The 27,451-nt window shown below is 37.2% G+C and overlaps 1 protein-coding gene across 6 annotated transcripts in view; it reads right to left on the minus strand.

Annotated features, from left to right (window-relative positions):
• The window catches only part of ARFIP1 (ADP-ribosylation factor interacting protein 1), a 38,362-nt gene that overhangs the window by 8,197 nt on the left and 2,714 nt on the right, over positions 1–27,451 (minus strand). Inside the window, exons 2-8 of one of the 6 annotated variants that reach the window (XM_010159446.1) lie at positions 24,770–24,871; positions 15,959–16,071; positions 13,223–13,320; positions 11,651–11,760; positions 6,683–6,904; positions 3,187–3,344; positions 38–212 (exon numbers count right to left, since the gene is read on the minus strand). In XM_010159446.1, the coding sequence (XP_010157748.1) occupies positions 38–212; positions 3,187–3,344; positions 6,683–6,904; positions 11,651–11,760; positions 13,223–13,320; positions 15,959–16,071; positions 24,770–24,871 (978 nt within the window). Of the gene's footprint in view, positions 1–37; positions 213–3,186; positions 3,345–6,682; positions 6,905–11,650; positions 11,761–12,564; positions 12,573–13,222; positions 13,321–15,953; positions 16,072–24,769; positions 24,872–27,451 lie in introns of those variants that run through there. The other 5 variants (XM_010159448.1, XM_010159447.1, XM_010159449.1 and 2 more) reach the window with 5 other exon arrangements.

A 27,451-nucleotide genomic window follows, 5' to 3' on the forward strand; every position in this document is an offset into this window, starting at 1 on the left:
GAGACACCTAAACATAACATCAGAAGTTGCAGCTTACCTTATTTTCTTCCAAAAATTTCAATTTGATAGAGACATCATTACGCATTTTGTCGTATTTCTCTTTATGCACCTGAAACAGTTGCTGCGACTGCTCAATCTTTGGCAGAGTGCTTGCATCACGAGGGCCAAGGTTCAACTCTTCAAGGTCTGTTCGATAGGCATCATATTCAACCCTGAGAAAAAAGAGGAGAAGGAATAAAATCTAAAGGCAAAGTGTCTTAAAACAGACTTCACATATGATCAATGTGAACAAAACCATCAAGTTTATACAAAATAAAAAACCTGGGCAAGCTTTTCCCCCTTCTCCTATTCATCAAAAAAAACTCCACACCCTTAAGCACATCGTATAAAGCTTCCTCAGCAAGGACCCTCCCTCTTCTGTTCCTGCCTCAGCCACATGCCCCCAACCCCAAGTTTTATACTGGCTTCTGTGGTCAGAGCCCTTCTTGGGACATCTTGACTTTTTCACCCAGATAAAGCTAGTGAATCCCCCCCAACCCAGTTATTCTTTTGCTGTTAAATCAGTTCAGTCAAGAGTTTGTGTGGAGAGCAAAGGAACCACCAAGAGCAGGACATCTCCTTTAAGCAGATGTCTGAGTAACAACTCACTTGTACCACACTGTCCCAAGGCTTTTTCAACACGGAACAGTTCTGTAGTTCTTCTGCAAGGAGTTTTGTAAGAACTTGTCTGCAAGTTCTTACCTAGGGATTCTTATCTCTGTTTATCTGTGGGTAGACTGCAGAAAGATGGTGCATTATTTATACTCTGCTGAGGGCCTATCTTATTTTCCTAGGGAAGTCAGACACTCTGGACCAATACCACCACTGAAGGAGGTAAGGGAAGAGAAAGACAGAAGGTTAAGACTAACAGCTGGGCAAGTATTTAAGCTAACTCTGCACTAAAGGTACGTATCTCCTTTCTAGGTAAGACAGGTGAAAAGTATCTTCTACGGAATTCTGACTTATCTATCAAAAATAGAATTTATGTTATGGTACAGGCTCTTACTTGCAGATACTTGACAACATTTAAATTGAACCAGCGAGTCTTCATATACCACTACTCATTAAAAAAGTTAGACCTCCTTGATATCCTTCCATATGAAACTGTACTATTTTATTACATGACTAGAGATAAGCCAGTCCTACCTTCCTTCTCATTTTAATGGAATGAAAGTGTCTTTAAAGCTTTTCTTTTAATACAGAATAAGTCTGAATATTTAGTTTTGTCTTCAAAAATTTTAAGGGTGGGTTTTTTTCCTCCAAGAAAGTTTAAGTTAAGCTTTCTATTCATCAACATACAGCATTTATAGGTGGGAGAAGCACCTACAGAATGTTAATAGTTTGAAAGATGGTATCACAAAACCTTCTACTTTCCAGTGTTACAAACAAGTCTACTGGAACACTGGATCCTTGCCAGATTAGTTATTCCTATATTTAAAAAGATTATCACAAGTGGAGGAGACAAACGTAGTAACAACCTATAACTTGTTTCTTCCTCCTTTTACACAAGATGTGCTCCTTTGCTCACAGCCATCTAGCACTTGACCAGGTAACTCAAGAGACAATAGCCAGAAGGCACTCCAGGGTCACAGGCAGCCCTGCCCAAGGCCTCTCTCTTCCTTCCACACCCTCTTTGTAGTTTTCAACTAGCAGAACCCAGTGTATCTACACGAGATAGATGCCAATTTTAATGGAATAAACCAGCCTATTTCTGGCTTTTCAAGTGTACTGTCTCAAACAGATATTTCTAAAACTGGGGAGAAAAACAATCAGGCTTAAAAACTGGTTATGAACACAGCTTTTCAGCTGGTGTTATAACTGCTCAAAAAAACCCCAACATTTTCAGAAATTTAAGTAATTTTAATATTCACAGGGTTCTTCCTTATTGCTGCTACAATTCAGGCTTTATTTTAATTTATGACTTAATTCCAAAAAGGAAACAAACCAATACAGAGTTGATAGAAAAGAGGAACAGATAAATGCTGAAGAACAACTGGGGACAGGGAAGAAGAGGCACAGAAATAAACGTGACCTAATTTCAAATTGCAAAATGACAGACTGGCTATGTAAGTGAAAAACTTGTAATTTATTTGCCTTATTGAAATGGCAAAACCCTTAATGTCTTCAATGAACAGAAAGAGCAAGTAATGAAGATATTTCAGGAGGGAAGAGTCATACATTGTTCTTGCCAGTCATTTTCAATCTTAGTTGTATTTGGTATAAATTTTCAAGAGGATACCTGGAAAGTGTGTGAACTGATTAGTTTAATACTTTAATGCAAAAACCAAAGCAACACTTTACATTCAGATTAATTCTGCCTTTCATGCCTTTTGAAAGTTTACCTAAATATCCAAACAGTAACTTACTATTTTGCTTACAAATAAAACATTAGAGCAGAACAATGACAAAAACAGGAGAGAAAGAACTTAAACTCAAGTAGTTTGCAATTTTTTATCTAAAAAAAAAAAGTCACAAAAAGTAATAAGCATAAACTACATCCTTTGGCAATTAAAAAAACCCGCACTTTATCCTATTAAGTGAAAGAAAGTCAGAATGGAACTAGGCATCAGAAAGGACCATAAATCCACACCCTTGCAGGAGAAGGGAACCTGGCTTTAGAGTGCTATGCCACATCTGAAAGTAACCTTCTCCAGGGCAGGAAACCCATTCCCCACTGCAAGGTATTACTCATTCAGCAAGAAGTTTTCTTCTTTACATTCTCCTTTCTGATGAGGCCTGCAACTTCAGCATAAATACTGAAGTGATATGCACATATTGTGCATTAATAGAACAACAAGATTAAATGTTAAGGTCAAAGAAGTTATTTCACCTATTACAACTAGCTAAATAAAAGGGTTAATCACACTGCGTAGAAAGCCACCTTAATCTAGCTATTTTTTTTCCTGCTTGCTATCTTTACTCTTAGATATAGAGCTAACAAGTAAAATTAAGTCTGCAACAGAACATTTACAAAACATCTGAAGAGATGTGCAATGAGGCAGCAGTTAACTGCAAATCCTAATTATATGACAGTTGTTAAGGTCTTTATCTGACAGGTTAGTCACTCAATACAAGGACTTAACTGAGAGAAACTATGTTTCCTGAAGACTAATTGGTAATGAAAGTAGCTAGACATAGAATAGCTACCTGGCACTTTCATACTGTTTCACAGTCAATAGCGTATCCTCAATTGTCTTATTCACCAGTGTATTCACACTGGCAATAAAGAAGTTAATAGCCCCGAGAAGAGTTTCTCCATTTTTAGCCAGAAGCTTCTGCGTATCTGCATTGTAGCCAAACTCCTCCTATAAACAAGAAGCAGAGAAAACAAAACTGTAGATAATTTAAAATCAACGTTCATCAGCAATTATATAAACAGTACAAACACACAGATGGGGAAGTTTTGTCACTTCTGTTTGGGTATGGTTCTGATTAAACAGATGTGATTCCAATACAATATTCAGTTTACAGCTGTTATGAAATCTGATGTCATAAAAACATGGTGTATAATTTTGTTACTATGTATGATGTTAAAACCTACATTATTATGTGATTTTTCTGCACTCTGAAATCTTGAATATTACTTAAAAGTAAGTGCTAATGGAATTTTTCCATTGTCATTCAGCAGGGCTTTAATCCAGCATCTCTCATGTGGTTGTCTAGGCAATGCTTACACACCAGAGACACAACTACATTAAATACAGTAATAGAACTAAATTCACAAGGGCACACAGCATTAATTAGCTATTAAGTCTTATTCTTACGTTCTGGAACAGAGCACTGCAAAAACCCCCAACATCTATCAGAGTTTAATAGGCTGTAAATAATTGAAGAGCAGAACATTGTAAGGGATAGCAAATAAAAACGATAATGTAGCTCAGCCATAAATTTTAAAGTGACAAGGGTGAAATGATTTCCAAGGCACTTCAGTCACATTTGGATATACATTTGTTCATATCTTTGTTAACAGCAGTGTAAGCCCTGACCAAGGCTGCAAAGATATTCCTAATGCAGGGATGCCAAACGAGTCCAATTATTATATTTGTCATCCATATGGCATCTTCACATTCTGCAGATGGGAGTTCTCACAACAGAGTACAATCTTTGGTTGTAATGGCTCTAAAACACGCTAGGTTCATATTTGGAACTTTGTCTTCTTAGGCTTGCACACTGCCAACAACTGACTCAGAACTGCTGTATTCTCCCAGTTTCCTGTTATCTGCCTACAACAAACAGTGAAGCCAAATGACATTTCATGTTAACATTAAGGACTTCATGAGGGTAGGGGTAACAGGCAATGGTAAAAGAAGCAGTCTCTAGAAAAGGAGGTGCAGTTGAAGTCAGCAATTTGAGAGAGGAGGAGAAAAAAGGAAGAGAACTTAGAGCAAATTTTCAAGAGCAAAGCCCTCTCCTCTTCACCACCACTGAAGATCAGTTTCCTTTGCTTTGCACAGCTGCTTGTGTGGCAAAAGCAGCCAGTCAAATCACTACAGCACAGGGAAGAAGCAGAGATATCAGCAGGACTACCCCTCCCAGTGTTCAGTCACATCTCTTTTCCCTCCTGCAGTCAAGGCTGGAATTAATTTTCCAGCTGGCCCTATGACCCAGGTCAAAGACCCACATGAGCAATACTGCCAGTTCAAAGGAGAGGGAGTAAGAAGGATGGAACCACAGTGGCCTGCAGGACTAAAGCATGCTCATCACCAAAACTGTCCTTCTATTGATACATACAGTTTCATACACCATCTTTTGAGTTTTGTCCATGACCTCTGCAGATACCCCTTATGAAACACACAGGAAATCCTTTCTGCAGCAAGAATTTACACTCAGTTCATACCCTATGCACATGTCAATTAAAACTGGAATTCATCTGTATATATATGATTAGAAGCACATCAGCCTGCAACCAGGAGTTATCTTTGTATCCAACAGAGAAACAGGAAAATATTCACCTTAAGTAATACCTCTGTAGACACCACATTAAGATCTCATTGTTACCATGTATAAAATAAGTATTATTACCTTAAGTGGTGGCATTTTTTTTTTAACTTCTATACTGTTATCACATTAAACATTAAAGACTAACTGTTCAGAAATTTTACTTCTAGTTTTGCACAAGTTTGAGGCAACAATGCTACCCAAACACCCAAAAACAATAGGCCAGGCTACACATAGTAGTAAAGCACAGATTAAACAAAGGGGAAAACAAAGAGGAAAGAGACAAACATTAGGCAAGTCTCCAAGAGGCAGAGGTTAGGTAAATTTTATTACAGCAGCAGAAACCTTTATTTGATTTGCATCAACAGCCCCATTCAATAATCTACACAAGAGATGAATGACAAAAATTCCAAGACCAGTACAAGATGCTGAAAGAACCTGGAAGAACAGTAATTCCATTAGAAGTTACAAGCTATTGAGGGAAACAAACAGACAAAAAACCAAACCACACCAAAAGACATTCATTAAACAAGAGCATGATGCCAGATTTTATCCAAGTTTCAGAAGAAGCGTCCAGCTTCATCACATCGTAACAATCACCAAGTTCTGACACAAACCACATGCTCACATTTGTGTCAAGGGTGAACTGATTATTCAAAGCTTTTAGGAGATTATTTAATTTCTTAGCTGCTAGAAGGGCTCTATTTCCACAGATTTTCATCTGTCAGACTGAAATATTAGATATCTCTGTGCTCCAGTGCAGAAGTCAATTTTTTTCAGCTAGCTATCAGTTAAGGTCTCTCTGTGCAAGCATCAATTCCACCTCCTTCCATTAAACTCAATGGGAGTAGAGAATCATAAAAGAAAAAAAACAAACCAGACAGAGGTTTTCAGTTTAATAATCACAAAGGTAATTTGGGCTGTTTCAGCAGCTATGTTTCAGGGAATCATTAAGCCCCTTAATACTGGTTTTCCAAACGATCAGTAACAGTATCAAACTGCTTTAACTTTGGAGGTACAGAGCAATCAGTGTAGAAGCAAGCCAGCTACTATGTTTTGTATGCAACATCTACCTTCTCTCTCCTCACAGCAGACAGTTTTATTATCGGCAACAAAACCTGCCAGTCGTACATAAACTTAAAAACCAAGGACTTGTAACAACCCAAATGCAGATGTCTAAAGATTGTCTCTTACTCAGAAACCCCAAACAACATAAGAATATAGATTAGTCCTACTAGTAGCAAAATTGTGATTAAAACAAAGGACTTTGAGATGTAATATCAATGCTTGAATATGCTTCAGAAAAATAACTTACATTCAATGGGCACAAGTAATGTGACCTATTCTACTTACTCCCAGGCATATTCCCCAAAGACATCCTGTGATTGAAGTGACATAACACTTTCAAACACTGTGATGACGTTTCATTAGAAGCAAATTGTATAGTAAAATGCATTTTCTACACTAAGTTACCAGTTCTTGCGTCCAGCCATTAACTAAAAGGCAAACAAAGAACTACAGTAATTTCAATAATTTCCTATAGTTTTAAGTAAATTACATAAACTTTTAACAATATATTATATGCTCTTTGTGTTAACTACAACGCTTAGAAAAACAGTCGCTAACTGCTATATATCCTACGTGAGTCAAATTATGCTTATCTTCATCTCTGCCATTTTATTTTTTAACACTATAAGAGTCTTACATGAAGTTCCAATGATTTCAAACTCAGGTCAGCAAACGCATCTCCAAGTTGCCTTTGGGTATGTACCATCTGGAAGAGTTGTGTGGACAGCGTCTGTGCCAGTTTCAAGATATTTTCATATTTCTTTTTGTTATCTCTCAATATATCTATCTGAGCTTCTAGTTCCAGATCTACTGTTCTTGAGCCACGACCCAATTTTTCAGAGATGATCTGACGTGTACACTGGGGAAAAAAAATTTAAATTATAAAGAAGCAAGTATATCCAAGACACACAGCATACACCCATTTTCAGCTTCAAGGGACATATAATTACACACAATTCTTTCACAATCACCCCTCCCAATATAAGTTTGCACAACAAACTGAAAAAACAACACACTCTTTAGAAGTTTATCAGGACTCAGCAAGAACAGTGGGACAAGCCTCAACTCCAACTAAGATGAATATTCAAGTTAGCAAGTCAAGAGCGTAACTAATAGTTTCTCAAGTAAAAAGAACTCTTATCTCTTTTTAGGTTTGGTGAATCTCATTAAGCTAAAAGAAGCAATTTAGCCCACTGCATTAAAGTCAGTTAATAGGAGCATTACTAGTTCTGCGTAAAAACGTCTAGTTCGTGATCTTCTGAGAAAGCCCTCTACCAACCATCCAATTCCAAGTCAGTCATGCTATGTTTTCCAAAAATGTTATTTTGGGGGTTTATTTCCAGGGGAGGTAGAGAGTTGGTGGTTTTCAGCATGTTTTTTTAAAGCTGACTGAGAAACTGGGAACTCCTATTGAGAAATATGTGAAACTATTAAAACGTGTTTCTCATTATTTACATATCTATAAAACGGAGCGGATAGTCTCAGAAAGACATTTATTGTGACAAGTCAAATTCTCAACAGATTTGTAGTTCATTAACACAGGGAGCAGAAAATGTGCCCTTACAAGGCTGTAGACATTTTCACCCAGCCAATGGCTGTGACAGCTGAGGCCACTACCACATCCCACTTAACTCTTCACACCACCTCTGCCAGAGGTTTGAGCCCAACTTGGCAGTGAGCCTCCCATGATGCTCATTTGGGTTTCCCTTCACTGACACATAGGAGAAGCCATTTGCAAAGCAGATGTGTAGCAAAGCCATACAATTTCTCTGTGGCAAGCAGGAATTATTTACTGTTGTTGTACATCACTTAATCTGTGGTCCCAAGAGGTAAAGGGATAACCAAGTTACATGTATGAAGAGTTACTACTAGAAACAGAATTACAAGGAAACTAATTTAGTAGTCAAGCCTCAACTATTCTGAAGGGACATAGGTTAAGTGCAAAGCTACTATTTTGTTAGGTGACATCATGCCCAAGCCTATCTTATATCACATTCCTCAAATACATTACATCACTGGATTTCCCAGGGCTTCCAAATTAAAAGCCCTCAGTTTTGTCCAGTCTTTACTTCGGTTCAAAGGAGACACACATTTACTCTGCTAGAACTTATGTCCTTTCTAAATTTAATAGACAAACACAGGAAAGACTCAAGAGTGATCAAGCAGAACAAGTTGGTCAGTAACAAACTTGAAATTGGAAGGTACAGACTATTTGGGCTACTTAATTAGGTTCAACCAATTAACAAGAGCACAGCTGATCTAGGAGGCATTTGTCTGTCAAGAATCAGAAATTTGGGAGAGCATAACAAATCATATCAACACAGAATACAACTTTATGACCAAAGTCTGCAACAGAAATTGAAAAACGCAGCTTAGCAATGCTTGTGGTCAGAGCATAAACAAACATTTCACTAGAAACGATGGAATTGATGGACAAATTCTGGCTATTTTCCAAAAAATCTGAGACACAAACACCTATAGAAATGCAAGAAATTCTTTCATTGAAAGCAAATTTCTTGGGAACAATAATAAATTACAAAGGAAGGTGTTATTTTCAAACAAGGAGTATTTGCTTCACAGGTTAAAACAAAACAACTTAAACCCCAGGAGTGACAAGTGAGAAAAATAGTAATTGAAAGACTTACACTGCATAGTTGGTTAAGGTGAGATATAGCTGAAGTTGAGCACTGAGACTGACCAAGAATAACTGGGATGGAAGATGCACCTGTCTATTTTGATTTACTCTAGTTCTAAGCAGACTAGTGCAGACACACAAGTCGTTGTACATTCTCACCAGCAAATGAAATCCCACACGTTAATTCCATTTTGCTTTGTTCTAAGAGTATCTATGAAGAATGCTCTCCTGAGTAGGGCCACACTCCTCAAAAAGAAGTCACACAAGGCAAAGTTTAAGAAAAACACTCTCAAAAAAAAAAAAACCCTCCAAAAATACATTCTGAAATAGAGAAACCTATTTTAAATCACATATGTTGAAAGACGAACAGACACATTACTGGACATGTCTCAAATTCCACCAGTATCCAATTTTAGAGAGGCTTATAAAATAGCTATGTCGGTTTTGTCCTCAGTTTAAGCAGCTGTATGAAAAACAAAGGTAAGCTTTTTATTAGAATCGTAAGAGTCAAGTAAAGTCACATTTTTGTGTCTGTCTTCTTGCTAAGCTGAAAATGTCTCTCTCATCCAAAAGAGCAGGTAGGGGAAGGGTAAAGAACAGAAAAAGCTTTTGCCACAAGACCATGGAAAGAAGGGTAATTTCTTTGGACACTAACTCACCATTACTAAGGAGTGTAAGACTGGAGAGCGTGAAGAGGGACTGTAGTTGCAAAGGCCACAGAATGATGTTATCAAGTTACAGGCAAAAGTTAAATACAGTCTATGAAAATTCATGGTTAGGCTGGACAGAAGAGCAGCTTTAACCTCCTGTGGTTTTTGTTTGGAAACAGTTTCTTAAAACAGAAGAGCAGGAGATGACAAAAGCATTTGTCTCCCATTCACGGAAACACATATGGAATGAAAAGCAAGGTACTCAAAATATATGCTGGCATACTTAATCATCTGTTCACCGATGTGTATGAGTTCTGAACTTAGCCAGCAATTTGGATTTCACAACTCCTGATACAGACACAGTGACAGAGGAACTACACATCAGATCCCTAAAGAACTTTCTAACAGCAAGTTTCACCACTAACTCCACTTGCAGATTAATGCTGGGTACACTGAATAACATGGCTTTCAACTCGGGGGTTCAACTGCCAACTTCCCTCTGCTAACCATTTATTTGTGCATCTCCTAACCTATGATCAGTTAGCTGTTACTAGATAAGGAGGAGGCTTCTTCCCACAACCTTCCTAAAGGGAACCAAAGCAAGCCAGTAAGTCAAACTGAAATATTGTCCTAAATCAAATCAAATACGCTTATTGTACGTAGCCTACATACAAAGTGTTTTCAAATGTACAGCACCTCCAGGGACATTTGCATAATGCTCCCTTAACTCAGACTGAATTTGTACTCTCTGAACAATCCTATTCCTCCAAAAAAAGCTATACAAGAAGTCAGTATGGGACCCTAGAAAAATCATAACTGACCTATCTTCTTAGGCATATTTGGGGAACAAAACTTCAAGCTTGTAGGTAGATTATTAAATTATAGATTTAGTTTTCTGAAAGTGATAGTCTTGGTTTGCTATGCCATTAACTGGTGGGATTTTGGAATTCAGGGAGGAGGAGATTTAAGCCAAGAAAGAAATCTGGACTTGGCAAAGACTACTGCCAAAGTAATGTTCTAAACAAGGATCTGAGACCATTTTACACTAGTCCTCTGGCTACTGCTTCACGTAAATGGATTTGCAATCATTCTGCAATTGAGATGCGGGGATTTTTTTTTTATTGCTTCCTAAATCAAGGCACCAAAAAGAAAGAATAAGGTGAAAACCTCCCCTATTTAACTGTGGTCTAGCAGATTCAATCTCCAGAGTCACTGTTTAAAAAACAGACAGTTTTAAAGAACTGCTCCAGCTGAATAGCCTATATTCTGGTTGGACTACAGCACGCCACAGGAGTGGCTGACAAACTACTGCAGTTGCTATGAAATTTAGATTACAAGAGAAGTAGAAATTCTAAAAGCCATTTATTTTGACATAAAAAAAAATGCAACTTTCTGATTCTAATACAAAGAACAGTAGAAGCATTTACTAATGGGTAGAATGTCTCCATCCTCACTGGGGAGGAAGACCTTATCTGGACTTCAGAATACTGAAGGGATTCAGGCCTGTGTTCTACAGGGCAAGTTCTTTCCACAGATTCTTCATTTCTTCATGGTTTGATGTAGATGCCACTGATGCTCAACCCACATGTCCACACCTCTGTCATTTAAGTTCTAGTCATTAAAGAATGCTATTTTTCAAAAAACTGGTCCTTGTTTAAAACTCCCAATAGTAATGTATGCTCTGACAATTGTTCCTTACCTTACAGTTCATGACAGTCACTTCCGGCTAACTACTGTGCTTTAAGCACCTTTTAAAAATTCTTTTGTTAGTGTTTCAAGCTTCATCAAATCCCAATTGATCAAAGTAGTACATACTTCTTTACTTTTCATGAGTAAAATACACACAAATCGAAGCAACAATTCCAAAACTAAGAAAAACCCAAAATAGCCAAGACAGAATAAAGACATCAGAATAGCAATTAACCAGTACAGAACTTGCAGATGGGCCTGACTTTCCCATCAGCTAAAGTTTTACTGTATCAGCAATCAACTCAAAGATAGCAAAAACATTGAATTACAAGCATTAGTGCCAAAATCCATACATTCTGTACATTGAAGGGGACGTCAGAAACGTAACATTCTTCACCCTGTTAAATTAGTGATGCTTATGAAAGATTTTCCACTTAAAACCAGGGATCTAAAAAGACTTACAAAGAATGCTAGACTTGGAAGAAAAATAAGCCTCCCTATGCATTCTTGCTTATGCTCACTGCAACAGACTGATGTCATACAGTATTACAAGACTTGGAAAGCTCCAGCCTGATCTAGTAGCAACTCATTTCTACAAGACATACACGCACACAGCTACATGTCTGCATACCTTATAAGTGTTTAGGCTCCACTTCCGCACCAATTCCAATTTCTCCATTGCTGGATTCTTTACCTCATCTGCTAAGACAACAGGTCCACTCTTCTGTGGAGCTCTTCCCCCTGTGTCAGACACAAAGCAAATCTTCAAGGCCTTGGAGTTTTTTTTGTTTGGTTGCTTGTTTTAAGGGATTAATAGCAGGCACGGAAGATTTGTGCAACTGCACATGCAAAAGCAGAGCAGGGTGACAGTAAGAAGTTAAAGTGATTATGCAGGTCTTCAAAATCAATTTTAGAAAGAAAGAATTACTTTAGAACTGACATACAGCGGGTCATATCTCAGTATTTCACATATTAACAGGCTGAATAGAGGTTACCTTTATACATGGAGTTTTACTACCCAACCTTAAAACAGCTTTTGAGACATTTATTACTGAATCTGCATTTTACAATTCCCACAGTTGAACATCCTCTTGAATTTAGCCAATCTAAAAGCCAATTTATAACCTGAGGAGCACTAAATGAAAATCCTCAGCCTATAGAAACTGTTGTCACAGAGTACAACTAATAAATTTTAAACCCTATTTTTTTTATCTATTACAATGGAAGTCCCTTCCAGAAGGTGGGTTGAGCCAAAATTTAACTTCTTCATTTCAGGTTTATTATCTGTATGAGGCATAACTTATTCTACAAACCACCAGTATAAAAACAGCAACAAGGAAAAGATTTAAAGCAACAAATTAAGATATCTAGGGCCAATGACCACACATTAATTGTCAATCTTAGCATTTTCAAGCTAGTATGGGATATCATGTGGATTCCAAGTTTTAATTTTGGAAAAATATTTCCTAATATCTTAATTCTAAGAACTTCAGAGCACAGCTTTTCAAGCAACATATTTATTTATTCATATACAGTTTTGACTACTCCTGCCTCTAAACCCTACTGCTACCTTCAGTCACCTCAGCCTTGCCAGGAAATTTATGTAAATAAGAGCTGAGAAAAAGTCATTACAGATGCCTCAAGATACTCCTTTAGCATCAAGCTCTACTAGGTTCTTTACGTCTTCAAAATGCTGTGCAAACATTAAGTAATTAATCGTCTCAACACCCTAATGAGGTAAGCAAATAGGTTTTCTCCTTTTATATAGGAGGAAACAGACAAAGATGTTAAGTAATTTGCCCATAGGCACAAAATGAGTCAAGTGGCAAAGCCTAGTTTGGGTGTCGTGAATTCCTAATGGCCACCTCATACTCTATTCTACTGGAATATGTGATCATTTTGGCAAAAAGAGTTGAAAGTTTCAGCTTTAACCTAAATAAAATATTTTGGTTACTCCCATTTTAGCTACTGTTTGTTATTATTAATATTTGGTAATAATTTTTTTATTTTATAGAGCAAAAAGCAGCATACAGAAAAGAAAGCAGAGGTTACTGTGTGCACTGTAAAAAGCCAGAAATGAGAGCCACCAAAAAACCCCAGAAATTGTATTTCTAACTAACAGTAAATCAAATTACTATAGACATGGAAGAGTTAGTACAGTGTCAGCAGAGACAAGGGCGTTATCCATTCAGTGCTATGATACCTGTGGGAATAATTAAATCACAACCTTGTCCAGCCAGTCTGCTAGCTGCTGCACTGCTAGGAGCTATAACAGAGGATTTGGGTGATGCTGAGGAACCTGAAAGGGGACACATTTAACTGTGAAAAAGCCATCATCTTCCCTTAGAATGCAATACATGCTCTTAAACAGATAGGGGGTTTCTGGTCAAGCTAAAGAAATATTTGCTTCAGCAACACACTAAGTAGAAGCATTCATAGAAAAGTTGCTGGAATTTCTGATGGAAATGTTTTAACAGGCACAGCTGTTCATGTGAACTACTCCTAGTTTTTACGATTTCATCTTTTTCTTCAGGTCGCTATGCCCCATTTTTGGTGGGTTTTATTTGTAAAAGTAATCAAAATACACAGACAGCTTCATCAGTGAAGTATATACTATCAACAGAAAATTCCATGAATGATTGTTGTACACAGTTTCCACAGCTGAAACTTCCTTTTTAAGGTCTAGGTAGATTTCATTCTGCACTGTCATTGAATGGTACTCACAGCATTAAGGGGTGAAGTAATCTCCGATATCTGTGCGAATTTCAGATATACTTGATTAACATCTGCTCCTAAGTCTGTGTAAACACACAGCAATAAGCTACCCTGAAGATCATACGAGCCATTAGCTGTTAAGGTGTGTCATCCCCTTCCCAAAAGAAAGGTTTTACAGCACTTGCTTGTTCTCTAATAAAAAAAGCAAATCAAAACTTTTGATAATCTACACCACGTGTGTTCTCTAAGCTGTTTGAGGATTTAGAGACCATTGCTACTATTTCGTATCACCTAAACGCAAAGAGGCATTCTTATGAAACTTTGAGGATTTAAAAACCAAACAAACAAGCTTTTTCTCTGTAGTGATGAGTAAACATCATATTGGGAGAGGTGGGGGTGGGAGCTTTTATTGCTTTTGCTGAGAAATCCTGAGTTAATTCAGGGCTCTGGCAGTGTGCTAGAAGAACAACAAAATCAAACCTAAATTTCAGCAGCTGCAACAAAACTTAGTTATCAGTAACACCAAAAATATCATTCAAGTAACTGAATCAACAATCAACTTCTGCCTTTTAAACATACTAGAGCATTACTAACACAGGGTACAATTAATCCAAAGATTCGGATCCAATTGCACAGCAAAGACAAGATTGAAAGACAGCTCACTAGCTGCGTTCTTCTGTAGCGACACATTGCATAAGAGCTGCAACTGGATTCATCCAGGCGTAAAAGTTTGCCTGCAAGATCCTGCAGGAGGCCTAAAGACTGAATCATTTCAGCAAGCGAGCTAAGACAAGTAGTTTAAAAAATCCTTATCATTTGAAAGGCTATTACTGCAGCCTTATGCACGCTTCATCATTCACCATCTCCCAAATCCCAAAAGCCCTTTTCCTCTTTGCATTCAAAACCTAAGCCCTAATAAGGGCACTCAAACAGAACTTCTGGAAATGGGGCAACCACTCTACTTTTGCCCATAGTTTCGCAAGAAGCCTTAGTTTCTACCACTTCTGATTTGGTTAGAGCATTAGGAAAAATCTGAAGAAAATACCCTCAGAGGAAAGCTGCGATATCTAAAGTGTTAAAAATTGCATGCCCAAAGCTCATAATTTGTGTACATAACTTCCTACAGAACACTTGGATTTCAAATGTGTTACTGTAGCTTGAAACACATCTTTGACACTTTTTCCTTTACAGGCTAAGGCACTTCCAGCTGCAAGAGTTATCCTGCTAATAGAATACAAAAAGGCAAGAATGGTGAGCAGTTTGCCATCTGCCCAGTTTTGAGCTAGATATTTTGCTAATTTCAAAGACTTCAAGGAACCACCGCATTCACTTTGTAATATATGTAACATACAGCATGTAAATCACTGTTTTCATAAGCACAACATTTCACCAAACAATAAATGAAGCAAAACAAACTACAAAGAGACTTATTTTCACAGCTGCACATTTGACATAATTTCAAACCTTTCAAATTCAGAGGCTGTCGAAACGACCTGGTTCATTAAAATATCGCTTTCACATACTATATCATGGCACTCTATTGTTTTTCAGACAGATGGGAAGCGCTGACATTACTGGCTTGTTTATCACTTTGTATTTCCCATTGTTTAATACTAGCTTAGATACTCTAAAACATACATTAATATCAGCGTAGTGAATTGAATATTAACTAAAATCCTTCTGCTATAAACAACCGCAACTCAATGCTGAGAATATATGAGGACACTAACTCATTACATAGTACCTGGAAAATGAGACCCAAAGCATTATCACTCCTAAAACAGTGTATTAAAGTAATATATGCACTATAACAAAAAAAAGGAGACAAGTCTCAGAGGCAACCAAGATGAAATCATTCTGCTCTTGTTTTGTCTCAAATCAAAATAATACTTGCAACCCTTAAAGAAAACTTCAGTGCAACGCAATAGTAAAATTCTGCAGTCTGACACCATTTCAAGGTGCTCAGGGACTTCCCTTCCTGCAAACGCAAGCCAATTTAACACTACAGTTTCCACTAGTCTCTTGACGGACACTACAAGTGTGGCACTTGCTCTCAATTTTAACAACCCAGCTACCAGAGAAAATCAACAGGTTGTCACTAATGTGCATCTCGCTGCGTACATTTACATCAAAATGCTCAAAGCAGGTACCGAACACACTATTCCTGACCATATGAAAATACGCCTAGAGATTTTAAATTGAGAAATAAAGGTAAAAGAGCTGTTTACCTGGAAATGGTCCTGCCTCAACGATTCCCTCTTTGGTACTGTCAAAGCCATGAGATGTTATTCTGGTCTCCGAAAGTCCAAGTCCAACTGGTAATGAACATTTCAAATCCTTGAAAACATTTGAATAAAAATGGAAAGTTAATGTTTAACTTTGTTTTAGATGAAAGCGACTCAAAAGTATAATGCAACTTCAGCAGATCTCAGACAGGCAATTCTGCCTTTAGCCTGCGATGTCTTTGCTGGTGTCACAGCATTTTACTACAATGCACAAAGGAAACATGAATGAGAAACACCAAGAAGAGCCTGTGTATTTATTCTGGATTTTGGGGGTTTTTTGTTAATATATGAACAACTAGAATGCCATCTCTTAGAGCAGCGGTTACCAAAAATAATGGCCCATGACATCATGTTATGTGGTCTGAAGCTGGTCCAAACAACCAGATCAGTTTGGTAACATTTCTAATTAAAAACTGACAGGGGTACAGAATGATCTAAGACTAAGAGCAGACAACATTATACAAACCAAAAATGTGGAAGCAACTACCGAAGTTTTTTTAAAAAAATTATTTCTAGAAATAGCTTTAAAATTCACAGCATTCTTAATTTCTACAAATAGCACGACATCTCTAGTATTTTAGATGGGAGCAACATCCAAGGAGGCATCATTTAACTGCTTCCTTCCGAGCACCTACTCCACATCACAACTGCTCACAGCACAAAGCTGCCATTTACTACTGCTTGCTTTTGAAACTCGTTCAGTTAAAATTGCTGGATATCACCTTGTTTGACTTCTGAGAGCTAGATCAGTTGACTGAAAGTTGGTTGTAGTAGCTAAAGTCTTCGCAGAAACCCAGCCCAGGCCTATTACGGAACTACTAACTCATACACCATAATTCAGATGCCATCGTAATACTGCCCACTTTTGCTGTCTTACCACCTCTGCAAATAGTTTCCAAAGGTTTGGATTATATTTCCACCCATCTAAGTGAACTTAAACCTCTGGTGTTATAGAATACACTTAGTGCTTTAAAAAAAAGTTCATGTATTTAAAACCACTAATTCGCATAAGTAAAGAGTGAAGGGAAAAATAATGTGGAATTGAAAGCAAAAAGGTAAAATACACTTAGAAAAAAATTAAGCATCAAGAAATTGGAAAACTGGCAGTTTCTGGAGTCACTCTTCTGCTTCCCCTCAGTTTCCATACAGAGGCAAAAATGTTGAAGTAGTATAGCAGAGCCATAGTGAATTTTGCAGACAAAAACTATACATAGCTTTAGGATGTCAGTGCCTGGACAAGTGCAGTAACTATTTATGATATATGCAATGCTTCCAAATACAAAGAAAACAACCTTTAAAATCCCATCCATACTTCGACATATTATTGCAGTCACTCGATTCGCAAACCAGAAGCAAGCTAGTGCATAGGAATGATATTGCCTAGAGGCTCATACTGTCAAGGAGTGACTTTGGATCATGTCCCCACAGTTAGTTGTCTTTTGTTTAAGCAAACTCCTGGGAGAATGAAAAAAGGAAAAGCTACAAACACATGAATTCCAGCAGAACAGAAATCTTGTTGACTTTGAAAACCCAGGGTACTATTGCAATGTAAGCAACCAGTTCCTACAGACATACTTTCACTCACATGAGCTGGTTATTTAATGAGAATATACTATATTTGTGTTATCTGAAGCATTATGAAAAAAAGGAAAAATAAACAGCATGAGCAAGAAGTACGAGTCACATACAGAACCTGATACCACAAATCAAGTGTATTACAACACTGGATACATACTGTTGCCAGGGTTCAGAACTGACTTAACACTGGTGCTTCCATTTAAGTACTCGCAGTTGGTGATATGCCGGAAAGCCTTTGCTTTACCTTTGTTTAGCTAATACATAAAAGTCCATTTAAGATAAAATGCAGGAAATCAGTAGGAGCTGAAAGAGGATAACCAGATGGCTGAGAAGATGCACTGATTTAACAAAACGGATGTGGCATTGATTTTTTTTTTCCCTGAAGGCACCTTGGCACATTGTATAGATTTCAGAAATAACTAAATCTGTAGCCAAAGAAATGCAGACAGGTAAGCTGCTTAAGCATGTTCACAATAGGAATCTGAGCAATCATCTGTATTTAAGGTTACAAAGCAGGTGTTCTGCATTTTAAAGACAAAAGTTTATATCTAAACTTAAGCAATTGTACTACTTCTGTACATTCAGCTTAATTCTCATTTGAAGACAGACACAAGTCGAACAAACTACAGGGTTAAATAAAACAGAATATTACAACACATCCTTCTCAAAAACCTGATATTTGGATCACGAGATATACAATTGTATATATATATACACACATCAGGTTTTTTACAGAAATACGTATGTATGTATATGTACACAAACACATACTTGTTCAAATTCATTTTTTTCCATTGGCAAAAAGGTAGAGTTCAGTGTAAAGAACTGCATTCAAACCTGGTTTTAAACACCTATATTAACCAGCTGAAATATAACCTGCTGAAGAAAAATATCCTTGCCTATAAATTTAAAAAGATTAACCATGATTTACATGACCAAAACTGTCATAAAAAAAGAAATCAGTGATCATCAACACACTACCTTTTGGTTTATGAACATGCAAGCTAGTGTTCAGTGGATACACTTCTGCATATAAACTTCAATTTTTAACATATCAGTCTTGACACTCTGCCTTTTTTTTTTAAACACAAGAGTATATAAACAAAAAAGCTACCCCAAAAATCTGCAATCATTCAGACAAAACAATTCATCCCTTCACTAATTTACAAAGAAGGATAACTTAACATTTCAAAAACACAAATCTGTTAAGGGATCACCATCATAAAGCAACCTTCATTCATAATTTTCAATTGTATGAGGCTGAAAAACATTGCATGTTTATACGGTTATGATCTAGCAGAAATGTGTTAATATTGCAACACTGAAACACAGAGCTAGAGGTATAAAAACCAGACACCTCAGAAGATTTCCAAGAAGTCAAAACGTTGCATTACCAATCCCATCCTCAGCCTTTTAGCATGCTTAAGGCCCAGAGAAGCAAAACCATGAAATATAGGTACACAGAACAGCTGTAGTAGCTTAATTTGGTCAAGACAGTGCAAATCTATATTGCATAGACCATTTAAGCCACTTTAAGCCTTCGTTAAAATCCCATTTCAATTAGCTCCAGTCACCATATGAAACTAAACCTATTTCAGTAAGGGTAGCCTTATTTACACAACTCTGCCAGTGATATCCCTCAGTATATTATGCAGATCACTACAACTAGATGGACCAGTATGAATTTTTGCCTTATCAATCCTGTTAAGGCAGTAGGCACAAAGAAGTCAACTCAGAATGGATGTTCAAGAAGGAATGTTGGCTGAATTATAAGACTACATCCAAAAACATTATATCCCATGCATACTCTCCATGATCTAAAAGGAAAAGGTGAAAGATACCAAAACTGTATTGCTTCTACACCAGTAAAAGCTTAAACCCAGTAGAAACAGTGGAAATCCATAGTAGAAACTCAAAATTGGCAAAATCTAACAGTAGAAACACAGTAGAAACTTAGTACACACTTAGTGCACACTTTGTAGAAATGTACCTTGTTCCTAGACACTTGAAATTAAGGACCAAGTAAGCAAACAATATTGTATTAACTTCTTAGTTATGTCAGTCCATTATGAATGCCTGACTAACCATTATCTTTTGTTTAGTACCAACAGTAACTTTAAAAGATAAGTCTCACTTGCCTTTACTACCTTAATAAAGACATTTTTTAAACCCCACATGACTACTTAGTTCAAGGAGCCCATTAAAAGTGGAACAACTAAACTGGGAACAATCACATGCTTGTTTATTTTTTCATGACAGATGATATTTTAAATAAAACTAATCAAGATACTATTAGGAAAATCTGAGGAACTTATTGTGAAGTTACAAATTGAAGTTAAAAGATAAATCTCATGAAACCATCTGTGATGTAGGTAGACATAACACCTGTCCAGTAAGGTAACTGGCTCTGAACTTTAACTTCTTACCTTAAGTAACTGAAGCTCCCTGTACGTAAATCAGCATTTCCTTTTCTTTGCCCCGTCAGCTCTTCTTTTCCATGAATTAAGCTACTAGATCCTCAGATCAATATGAATATAAAAAAGTTAATGGAAGGAGAGCTGAAGGCTTTAATCTATGCTGAAGTGACAAACAACATGGACTGACACACTTCTTCGAATCTCCAATACATTGCTCTTCACTCAGAAGACCCTTTCTTGCATTACATCCCTTTTGACTCACCTGATTTCACACTACAACCCAGTTTTAAACTAGTTTGCCTTCTACACTCATCATTAACATACATATTTTTGGCTTTTTAGACTATATGAAGCCGAGGTAGAACACAAGTGACACAGCTGGCATTTTTTTTTCAGAAGGCAAAGGAAAAAAAATAATTGCCATTATTGATTTGCACAGCCCAGCAATGAAACTACCAAACAAGAGACTGAACACATGCACTCAGGTTCATCAGATCCCAGAGCTTATTATGTAATTCTAGTAAGATAAATTTAAGATTTAAAGTTAATTCATCTTTTGCAGCCTCAAGTTAGTTACTGGTATTATATACATGTTTAATAATGGTTTTGTCCTCACTGGAGTACAAAAAGAACCAGATTAGAGTCTGTACTGAAAATTAAAGGAAACAATTGGAACAACAATTTCAGAGACTCAGACTGATAAGAACTTCATGTAGATTTTGTACAATAGTTTACACATAGCAAATAGCTTACAGCTGCCTGAATACCTTTCCACACAGACCAAACTTTTTTTTTTAATTAACTTAATTTATTCCTATGCAGCTTTCACACTATATGGCAGGCTATTGAGGTAGGAATAACATACTTCCACACTCCATCCCACAGTCCTTAGCTCCCAATTCCCTCAGTAGCAATAAACCACCACTGTTCTAATCACATAATTGTAATAGCATTGGAGAAAAAACTGTGTTCTAGAAGCCAGGGATAAGCAAAATTATAAACCAGCTACACCTTTTTGTTGAGTTTCCTTGTACAAAATAGTAAGAAAAAGATGTTTGATTAGGAAATGCTGTTAGTCTTAACGGAAGACTTCAAACAGCCAAACACTGGCAAACAGTTCTATACACCAAGTTTTTAGAGCCTGAGTGAGTTCCAACAGAGCTTGGAGAGCTGAAAAGCACTGGGTCAAGGCTTTTCGTAATGAAAGGATGTTACACATTTCATCAAATGAGGCTGATGAAACTGAGGCTACAGGGGTTTTTTATTAAAAAAAAGTTTCCATCCATCGTATGGGCAGGACAAAACTTGTCAGAATTCCACAGGCATCTCTTATTATTAGAAACAAGACAGAATTAGAATTTAACAGCATATTTCTGAATGAGGCTTTACAGTTAGGCAAACACTTAAGTTACCTCATAAATATGCTCTTGATTCTTTTTCTTAAGCATAAGGAACCAAGAAGATGCACCAAGTAGTGCTATACCACATTCCCACAAGACTGGAACAAATATGCTTCCTTCTAGACACCATTAGGGCAATCTATGCCATCTTATGTTCTGTAAAACTAAGGCATTTCTCTTCAAAGAAGGAGCAACACTACTTGCCATTTCCAGGTAAACTTTTGCACTGCATTGCCTTGCAAAATGAAATACTTCTCATGCTTGAGCACATACAAATAGTGCATTTGGTGGAAAATATATGTGCATTTTCATGCCCGAACAGCTTATGGATGAGATCTGATTGAAGTGCTAAATAGAACGCAAGTCTAGAGGAAAGTTTAGTTTTGTAATTAAAGAACCCTGAAGAAAAGGTTGTACAACCACCTCTTTACTCAGCCTGTCAAAAACACACAATCAAAGCTGCTCAGGCATTTGTCCCAAAGTAGGTGTAGAAGACCAAGTTAAAGAAATACAGGATATATGGAGTTTTACTGTTTACACCTGATGTGTATGACATCTAGATGAATGGCTCCCTGATCATAACAATAAAAAGAAACTAAAATAGCCTTGTTCACCAGCTTCCCAAGGTGCAACTGAAATCAGTATATTTGAGTTGGAGTGCTCTAAACTCTGTGGTCATATACTCTCACTGAGCAATGTGGTAACCCCACAACTTGAAGAGGTAATGGGTTCTTTCCCCTTTCTAAGCACCTCCTAAAATTCAGTACTTGGCTTGGCATTTCCCTAAGTCAATAGGAAAAAAGACCCCTGCAAACTTGGCACAGAAATTTGGTAGTATGATGCATATTGCCTTAGGTTAAAACAAAAAATTACCTGGCAAGGAAAAAAAGAGAAAGCATAGCATTAAGCATTAGGAGTAACAAACACAAAGTAAGATGAATAGAAGCTAAATATTAGAATTTGAGACTAACAGATTAGTAAACAGACCTAGATGTTGATTCCAAATAGTTTGTTTTCTTTGTTTTGTTTATAAGAAGCTCTGATTATCACATATTCTGAGTTTAGGTCAGACATGCAGGTGTCAACTTGTACAAAACAGTTCAAAAAAATATTTGAAGCGCACTTCATCCTCATTGATCTCACTATGAACATTGTGAAAATAATTACAGCAGCAAACAACTATACTTGCATAGCATATATTCTCTGCAACTCAACCAAATATTTGACCTGTTTTTGTGGAAGTTTCAAAACAGAGTTAACTCCAAGCCAGCAAAATAGTTAGTATGCCAGCAAAAACCTACTTCAACTTTTAAATGTGGCTGTAGACAAAAAAATTGCTGAACATTCCAAGTTTCCATAGAAAATGGTGATTATACTTTGACTGAGCAAAGGCTCTGACCCAGTCAACAAGAACACAAGTTCCATTTACCGTAACTAATAAGTAAGCACTGGATGCACTGACAAAAGCAATAATTATGGAACAAAAAGATAACTTAGGAGTCAAACCACAGCAGCATCCAGGTCATTAGGCTTAAAAACTGTAAATCTGTTTCTCTACTTCCAGGTGAATGGAAATTCATTACCACTTCAGGTTGCATTTTTGTTGCCCCCCACAGGTACATGTTCATAAAAATTAGTTTTAACTGCATTTCATTAAGCCTTGTGCTAATTCTTACATCATGTTACTGGCAGATATCAGTTGAATGAAAACCTTAAGAAACATAATCCTTCTCTCACTGCAGCACTATTCATAGATAAAATCATGGCCATTTAGCAGAAGTAGAAAAAATGCCCAGTAGTAAGCGCAGTATTTTTTAATAAGAGCTCCAATATGGATTTATTTCCATCTCATGAAGCTTTATACTACTTTTACTGTCATGCTCACTATACAACTACCCTGCAATCATAGTCAAATCATCTCAGATGTTTTTTCAGGATATATTTTATTTTTAAATACATATTTTAATTTTATTTGATTATCACTATAAAACATGGTTAAAACTATACATTTCATATGCTTGTTAAATGTTTAGATTCTTGTTTTCCTGTTTTATGAATAAAATTGCTGGATTAAAAAAATCAGTATCCTCAAGTCAACAATTAGAAACATATACATGTTATTGTGCATTAGAGAGCACCCAATACTTCACACTAATGTTCAGAAAACAAATGCAACTACTAATATAACTTTCATACTAATATGTTATTTCAATGTGCAGTACCTGCTTTGTTTTTTTTGTCAACTTCAACAGTAACTTATAGGCTTTACTTACAGTAACTTAGAGCTTTTACAAAGCTAAAACCAGAAGACAAAATTAGGCAGATGCTTATTTTACCAATACTCAGGATGTCTACGTAATTTATTTTTAACCTTATGAAGGCTGTCCCCTCTAATCAGCATTTTAGGAGGACAGCATAAAATGCTGAAGTTCTGCTCAGTATTTCCTGTAGAAATAATCCTGCACAGCAAGTCAGCACGGGACTATTAAAGCTTAGATATTTCCTTAAAATCTAAGTCTCAACAGATATTAAATAAATGTAATTAATTAGCCTCCGTATTTCCAAATGAAAAGCAAAGAAATAGAAGCGGAGGAAGCCAGCCCTAAATTCCATAAACTGTGCCATCACACCCTCTGCTGGACAGCCACACGAAGAACTCTGTAAAATGAATCGAGGTAGAGGGAAAGCACTCAAAATTGCACACAGGTCATTGCGCAAATATAACCCTTTTTTTCAACATACACCAAATAAGACAGACACCTCACCTATACAGCACATGGAAATACAGTAGTGATTTTTCAGCTTCAGCACAAGAAAAGTTACTTCTTTTTGTCTGCAGCTTCAAATCCGAACATGACTATCTCTAATTCTGGGCATGTGGCCTCCAAACTTCACACCCCTTAGAAGTAGCTTGCCTTGGACTATTTGATACTTCTTCATAAAAAAGTTAGGATTTGGTAGCCTGAAATCACAGGATCTGTTAAGTCTCATTTTTAAAATGCTTGTTGTCCTGTTTTATGAATAAAATAGTCAGATTAAAAACCAGTATCCTCAAGATTCAGAGACAAGAACGTAGAAGCATATACAGTTAATGGTGCACTAAAGAGCACCCAATTCTTCAAGCTTATTTCATGTTGAGAATTATTTGCCACTACTAACATGCCTTTTATACAAAAAGGTTACTGCAAGGTGCAATCACACTATGTCACATCGACTTTAGCAATAATTTATGTGCTACAAGGAGTCTTCCCATTAAAGCTCTAGAAAACTGTATCGAGTGAAGTCTGCTAAGCAATGCACTAACTTTAACACTTCTAATAGTGGTACCTTGTAAGACAGCAAAGAAAATTCTTACCCTGTTAAAACTGTGCTCATGAGAGTCTTCTAGCTGTCCATTGCTAGTCACAGGAATTTCTGCCGCTGAATTTTTTGGAGATTCTTGAGCCATTTCACCTTCCTATAATATAAGAAGAAACAGGTTAGCATTTATCTAATATTTCCAGTGAGTGATCTATATTTGAAAACACTGAATGCATAGGTTTCATGATTTTATTTCAAACTCCTATTGGTAATATTCTGACACACTAGATCTGTATACATTCATTTAATCACGTATCAAATCACATTAATATGCTAGCACAGCTCAGACAGAAGTAATTTAAAGCTTCAAAATCTAGAGGAAACGAAACACTAAAATTTAACCCACTGATGGGAAGGGAGAGGTCAGACACCAACAAAGACATATGGGGCCAGACAAGTATTTTCTATGCACACTTGACCCTCAAAGTAGCTTATGTATCTCAAACTATAAAAAAGGCGAGCTTGGCTAAAAAAAAAAATACTAGCCAATTATAAGCAATAAATATTAGGGAATTGCAATGAACTTATTCATGTGTTACAAAAAACTTTAGAATAGTTTAACTCAATTCTTATTTTATCATAACATAGTGCCACCTTCTGACTAAAGAGTTGATATGCAACTCATTCAGTTAGTAAATCTAAAGTGAAGTACAGAAACAAGAATTTAAAAGCACCGGTGCAATTCAACAACCCAAGTTAGTTTCAAAATGCAGCAGCGTTATGAAGAGTAACAGTGGCTGTGAAAGTACTGCTTTTAAGGACTACCTAAGGCATAACCTAGAAGGGCCAATCCCAGAAGAAACCATTTACAAGCATGTGAAGAAGGAATGGCACCCTAACACTCTCCAAAATAGCTTCATTAGTTAACTGAAGCATAAGCAGTAGAAAAGTCAACACACAGCTGAAGCAGCAGTTGCTCAATTACTTGAAGTTTGTCTGAAGTCTTCAAACCAGCCCCTGTACCTATGCAAGACTGGCAAGACACAGTATGCCACCAGGACCTTAAAGCTCCTAGATAACCAAATTGAACCAGCACTTTTCAGTCCAAGGGTCAGGAAGGGACCCAGTCTGAGTATCAGCAGCTTCTCCAGCCACACATTAAGCTTTTACAGGATATCCATACAAAATTTACCGGTACTTACTCAGGATCACTGCATCCTTCTTAACCAGCAACATCTTCTGTCATACACCATTGCTAATATTTCCCTCACTTTCATCTATCACCACTTCATTTACCTTCGGGAGCTTGGTTTCCTTAGGAAGCTGTGAGGCCCCCCAAGTTTCTTCTCTAACTAGCCAGTCAGTGGGCTCCCATAAATAAATCATGCCCATCACTTTCAACTCTATGTTACCACGACTTCTTTCAGAGACCATGAAGTACTGAGACTTCACCTCTGCTGGTCCCTGGAAGCAGAGCTCACTACTTAGACTTTATTTGGTATCTACAAAATGTGAGTTACATTTCTGGATGTGTAATAAGCTTCTGCAACTAGCAGTATATAAATACCACCACCATCACAAAAAGGAATAACGGCAAAGAGACTGAAGCCCATCAAGTTCTGAGTAAATGCTGCCGTCGATCCATATAGAGAAGAGAAAAAGGCCAAGGACAAGCCACTCTCAAGAGCCACACATACAAACTGCAATCTGTGGATGCACACCTGTAAAATACTATCTGAGGTGATACATTTTCCAATACCACCTGAGGTGATACATTTTCCCCTTTTGAGGATCAAGACTCACCCTATAATTAATTTAAAACTAAATTGAAAGCTGCTCCTTCAAAAATAGTGCTTTATGAAACACTTCCCTAAACAAGAATCTAAACATTCAGACATAGCTTTTGAAAAAAAAACATCTAAATCCATAGAGAACAGATTTCAAATCATTTAAGACAGAGTCAGTATGCTACAAAACTAAGAAAAAGTGGCTTTATAACACACTACTTACCCCATCAGTCCCTCTCACATAGGATCCACTAAGTGCCTTCTTTCAGCACTGGGAAGGACTACCTCGCATGCCATATACTCACACTGGCCTAGCATGCCAAATTCTGACTAGCCCAGGCTTCACCCACAACTACAACACAGAGCAGCTGTTTGGGGGGGTCACACTTCAAACAAGAGAGTAAACTCAAAACTCTCAGCCTTTAGGTAAATGAAAACACTAAAGCAGACCAAAAGGTCTGTTTATTTTATGGGTACTTCCAAAACAGTAATTTCTTTCCTTCCACAGAATAAAGAGTAGCTCAAGGTAGAGGGGACCCATAGGGTCAAACTCCCTACTCCTCACAGGGAGTTGCTATACAACACCATTAGATGAAATGTTCTAGTTAACCTGCCACTTTAGATTTTAAATTCGGAAATTCAGAAGCTGAACATGAGCCGGCAGTGTGCACTCGCAGCCCAGAAAGCCAACCGTATCCTGGGCTGTATCAAAATAACTGTGACCAGCAGGTCAAGGGAGGTGATTCTCCCCCCCTACTCTGTTCTTGTGAGACCCCACCTGCAGTGCTTCATCCAGCTCTGGGGCCACCAACATCAAAAGGATATAGACTGGTTGGAGCGTGTCCAGAGGAGGCCACGAAGACGATCAGAGGGCTGGAGCACCTCTGCTATGGGGGCAGGCTGAGAGAGTTGGGCTTTTTCAGCCCTGAGGAGCAGAAGCACGAAGGAGA

This window comes from Eurypyga helias, unplaced genomic scaffold, assembly GCF_000690775.1.
Source record: "Eurypyga helias isolate BGI_N326 unplaced genomic scaffold, ASM69077v1 scaffold34999, whole genome shotgun sequence".
In the NCBI taxonomy this organism is placed as follows: Eukaryota; Metazoa; Chordata; class Aves; order Eurypygiformes; family Eurypygidae; genus Eurypyga; species Eurypyga helias.